General features: G+C 37.8%; 1 protein-coding gene across 1 annotated transcript; it reads right to left on the reverse strand.

The window, feature by feature from the left end:
* Positions 1-222: 222 nt before the first annotated feature.
* On the reverse strand, positions 223-2,116 carry LOC114191338 (protein MAIN-LIKE 1-like). Its single transcript, XM_028080507.1, has 4 exons — positions 1,829-2,116; positions 1,096-1,752; positions 421-1,008; positions 223-326 (listed from the first exon to the last, which is right to left on the reverse strand). Exons 1-4 carry the CDS (start codon positions 2,114-2,116, stop codon positions 309-311), a joined length of 1,551 nt encoding a protein of 516 aa, XP_027936308.1. The 3' UTR covers positions 223-308.
* Positions 2,117-5,703: the final 3,587 nt, after the last annotated feature.

Raw genomic sequence — 5,703 nt, forward strand, 5'->3', positions numbered from 1 at the left:
CAAGGGACGGAAATATTTTGGCCTCATTGCTAACATTAAATAACTTAAAATAAAATACCATATATAGATGAAATATCTTAATATAAAATACCATATATAGATGAAATATCTTAATATAAAATCCAATACAAATGTCAATTCTAACATTAAATACAAATAAATCGACTATCCAGATGTAGATGGTCGTCGACCTCGAACTCTACGTCCTCCTCTAGTCTCTTCCTCTTCAACGCCATCTCGAGCCATTTGCAATAACTCATGAGTGCGATCCCAGGCAACTGTGCCCTCAGTAACGTCTCTACAGTCTATCATCCGCTGAAGACCACCTACAATGCGTTTCACAGGACCCTGTGATAATAACAAGTTAATGTCAAATATTAAAAGTTACTAATAATATGAACAACTAAATGTGTAACATACCAATAAACCACTGGAAGATGATGACGGTGACGTCCTCTGAACTGTTATGTCATCTGGCAAATTTCGACGAAGTCGGGGCACAAGCACAAGGCTAGGTCGGTCGGCCTCAGCTCCACGTAAAATGTATGGATGGGAGACTCTCCTAAACCACTGCAAATATCCATCTGAACATGAAAAAGGAGCTGGTGCTTGGACCACTTGATGTACAACAAACTGCTCGTGCTTTTTCCACCGATCATCAATAGCCTCAAAGTCCATCATGGGAACCGAACTAGGCGGCCGGGGAATAGGCTGGATGAAGCCAAATTGTCGCAACACACGCTCCGGCAAATGACATTGTACGACGGTACCAACCCTCAGGAAGCCAGAAAACATGCCATGTGTTACAAGTTGTCGAGCAGCTCTATGTGCTATATATGGGTTCCAAATCATCCCATCATATGTCAAGCCATCCAACTGGACTCTAACATCAGCTATAGCGGAAATGGCGCGTCCAGTGACATAACGTAGAGCACGGGGTTCGGTCTCCACATATGTATCCCGTACTTGCTTCCTTCCCAATGTAGGGAAGTGCTCGTATATCCAAGCCTATATCAAATAATATTTCATTTAACCATTGTCATATAAAACTAAAAACAAGTAAAATAAATAATAAAATGTTATATAAATGAGTACCTGTAGAAGAGGTAGATATCCAGCTAATTGCTTTGTATTTGCAAAGCTGGCATCTCCTAGCTGCTTATATAAGTGGACAAGAGCAGCAACTCCCCAACCATATGTACGACATGTGGAGAGATCTCTAAATAGCTCGAGATAATGTGTACGAACATAGGTGGCGCTTTTGTTAGCAAATATCGTGCACCCTACAAGGTGCAAAAGATATGCACGTGCAGCAAACTCCCATAGCTCGTTTTCACAACAGTTATCATACAACTCTCTCAACCAGCTAAGTCGGACCTGTGCACCCCGACTTTGATTTAGCTCCACACAAGCCATGGCCCGGTCAACACCAAGAAGTGTCGTCAAAATCTCAACAGAATCTTCATATTCTAGATTTTCAGTCGAGCAAAAGTTTCCACTGATGGAAAGATGGAGAAGTGACCATACGTCATCCAAAGTGATGGTCATCTCCCCAATGGGTAGATGAAAAGTATTAGTCTCGGGATGCCATTTCTCCACGAAACCCAATACTAACCCAAGATCAATATATTCATATAAAATGTCGCACAAAGGCGATAATCCAAAAGCTAACACAAAAGGTGCAACAGAAGGGTGAGGACGTCCTAATTTCTTCACTTTTTTAATATGGGAGACCACTTTCACAGCTCGATCCTAACAAAACAAACAAAAAAGAATAAAAATACTTAAGAACAACAAAATTAAACCTATATAAAAACTTCTTACTGACCTGACCATCCCATATCATGCGTGCAACATGATCCTGGTACCGGGTCAATAAAGATGTATCATACGAACCACCAGGAAATCCTCCACCATCATTATCAATCCCGTGCTCGTCCTTCTGAGGAACGTCAGAAACCTCATTCTCAACAATATCATCTTGAATAACATTAGCCTCATGCTGACCCCTTCTACGAGTCGATGCTGTCGGTCTCTTTCGTGCACCACCCTGTCTGGAACTCTCGGGTGCATCATTTGAACCACGTCTAGATATATTTCCTCGTGTCCTAACCATATCTATAATAAAATAAAATACAAATTAATAAATAATAAATACTCGCCCTCATATTTCCTTTTTTTTTCCTCGTAAAAACACTCTAAATGCAGTAAGTGCAGGTTCAATTTCACATCATCTTTCCTTTTTTTTTCCTCGTAAAAACACTCTAAGTGGGTTCAATTTCACAAATTGAAGACGGATCACAATCAAATTAATTACATCAAATGAATTTAAATAAAAAACATTAAACGCATTCAAGAAGTAAATCAGATGCAAAAACTGGGAAAACCAAAAAACACACGGATTTCACATTTCATGGGAAAACCAAAAAACACAGCCAAAACGGATTCTAGGTTCCGTTTCAGCAGTATGGGAAACGGCTTTCACAATCCGTTTCACCTAAGTTTCCAAAAAAAAAACAGAAATGGATTTTGTAAAAAAAAAATAAAAATAAAAAGGGGAAACGGATCCCACAATCCGTTTTGTAAAAAAAAATTTAAAACGTGAAACGGAATACACAATCCCTTTCAAAAAAAAAAAAGAGAAACGGATTCCAAAATCCGTTTTGTAAAAAAAAAAAAAAGGGAAACGGATTCCACAATCCGTTTCCTAAAAAAAAAAAAGAAACGGATCCCACAATCCGTTTTGTAAAAAAACGGATTCCACAATCCGTTTCCAAAAAAAAAAAAAACGGATTCCACAATCTATTTTGTAAAAAGAAAAAAAAAATGGGGAAACGGATTCCACAATCCGTTTCCTTAAAAAAAAAAAACGCCACAACCCTTCCTCTCAAACGCACACCACTCATCAACACAACCCACCTTTCCAAAGCAGGTTTAAGACAAAGCTACATATAAAATCAATTAAAATAAAAATATACACATGCTGTTTAATATTAAAAAACCAGTATTACTTACCTGTAAAAAATGGAGAAGCCGCGTGAAAGGATGAAAGGCGGGTGCCGACGCTGGGGAGAAGAATGGTGTGTGGAGGAGAAAAGGATACTGCGTGTGGATGAGAAAAGGATGGCGTGGGGAGAATGCTTTGTGGGAGAAGAGGGAGAAGAGGGAGAATGAGGATGGAGAGTGTATGGAGGTGTGGAGGCTTTGTGCAAGATAAAAGAAATTAGGTCAAAGATTCCAAGGGTGAAGGTGCGTGCAGGGAGGGAATCTGCTTTATTGGGGTGCGGGTGCAGGGGTTTTGGGGGTGCAGTGTGCTGAGGGGTGTGAGGGGTGGGGTGCAGTGCGGTGAAAGAAAGAAAAGAGACAGTAACTTTTTTTTTAACCAGGGACAAACATGAAAAAAAAGTAGGTTTTGGGGGTACAGGAGAGATTATTGGAGGTGCAGGGAGAAGCCCCCATATTGAAGATATGTGTCTCCACCTCATTGGGCCGTTGATTTTTTTTGTTTCTTTTTCTCTTTCTAGGCCCACCTTCTTCTTAGCCCATTCTTTGTATATAAACACGTTTGTGCATTACGTACAAATGCATTCAGAATAATATCATTCTATTATCAAAATTCTAAGCTCTCTTTCTCGTCTTTGTTTTACTCTTGCCTTTCATTCCGCTTGTGCCATGGAAAGTCATAACTCGGTTATGGTATCAGAGCGGGTCCCGCTCTGCTCCGCTGCGCCACGCTCTTTCATCCATCCAGGTTCTTTCTCTTCCTCTTTTTTCTTTTTTCTTTCTTCTTTTCTTTTTCTTCTTAGATCATGGATGCGTTGCAAAATCCCGCTAGCCCCTATTATTTGCATCTAGGAGAGAATCCTGGAACTGTTCTTATCACACAATAGTTAGATGGTTCCAATTATCATGCATGGAGTACATCCATGAGAAGAGCTTTGACGTCGAAAAACAAATTCAAATTCGTGAACGATAAGCTCATTGAACCGACAAGAACTGTTGATCTGTATGAAGCCTGGGAACGTTGAAATGTGATGGTTGTTTCTTGGATCACACGCACTTTATCCACACAAATCGCGCAAAGTATTGTTTATGTTGACAATGCCAAAGTCTTATGGGATGAATTGCAAGAAAGGTTTTCGAAAAGCAATCATTTTCGTATTTCAGATCTTCTCCAAGAAGTTAATTCTATTAAACAAGGTAAGAGGTCATGATTACTATATTGATTCAAAAATTTTATGGGAAGAACTGGATTCACTGCGTCCTCTTCCTACTTGTAATTGCGAACAAAAATGTAGCTTTGATCTTGTGAAAGTGATATCAGACTATCGTGATTCAGAATGTGTGATGTGCTTCTTGAAGGGTCTTGGTGAGATCTATAACACTATTAAAACATAGATATTGATGATGGAACCTCTTCCAAACATCAATCACATCTTTTCTCTTGTGCTTCAGCAAGAACGACAACTGAGTGAAAATACTATCATCGAAAAGGTCTTTGTCAATAGTACTGGTTAGCAAAATCAAAGAAAAAACAGAGCAAATAATGGGAATCATGGATCAAGAAGTTATGGAAGAGGCAAAGGCAAGAACTATGGAAAACAATGCACGTATTGCAGCAAGATGAATCATACAGCTGATGAATGTTACTCAAAGCATGGTTTTCCTCCATGGATGAAACAGAGGAACAATCACACCACAAATGCTATTTAAAAGAGTGAAGAGAGTCCTTCAGAGAAACAAGATGTCAATGACCAAATTTTGAAATCTCTCAATACCAAACAACTTTAGCAAATAAGCAATATCATACACTCTAGAAAGAATGATCAGAATGAAAAAGCTGTGAATACCTACTATGCAATTTCAACACAACATTCCAAAGAAGGTAATATGGGTAAGTTTTCTTGGATACTTGATACAGGAGCTATGAATCATGTAGCTAGTTCTATGTCCTTGTTTTTTACTCATCATAAAATTAAACCTATACGAGTTAAACTACCAAATAATAATTATGTGATTGCCGAAATAGTTGGAACTGTCCTCTTAACAAAACAAATCATTTTATATAATGTTTTATACATTCCTGTTTTTACCTTGAATATTATATTTGTTCAAAGACTTATCAGTACCTTGCATTGCCAACTTGTTTTTTCTCATAAGGTTTGCCAAATTCTAGAGAAGAATACTTGCAAGATGATTGGTCAAGTTGATGTTTAGAATGGCCTCTATTTTTTCTCTGATATTGAAAGTTCTGTTTTTTTCTTTCATGACAATGATAAGCATGTAAATAATTTGAATATTTGCCATTGTAGACTTGGTCATCCATGAAACAAAGTTCTAGAACAAATATCAAAAAATTATAGTGATGTATGTTTTGACAGTACTAATGTTTGAACCCCTTGTCATTTAGCCAAACAACATAGACTTCCTTTTTCTTTGAGCAAAACTAAAACTAGTAACCCCTTTTATTTGATTCACATAAATATTTGGGGGCCTTTTGGAGTTCATTCTATACACGACCATAAGTTTTTCTTAACTATAGTGGATGATTACACTCGACATACATGGGTTGTCTTAATGAAAAGTAAGAACGAAACCGGAGATTTAATTAATAATTTTGTGTTTTTCATTAAAAATCAGTTTGATAAAAATATCAAGATTATTAGAACCGATAATGGACATGAGTTTTGTTGGCAAGATTTC

The sequence above is a fragment of the Vigna unguiculata genome, chromosome 7, assembly GCF_004118075.2.
Source record: "Vigna unguiculata cultivar IT97K-499-35 chromosome 7, ASM411807v1, whole genome shotgun sequence".
In the NCBI taxonomy this organism is placed as follows: domain Eukaryota; kingdom Viridiplantae; phylum Streptophyta; class Magnoliopsida; order Fabales; family Fabaceae; genus Vigna; species Vigna unguiculata.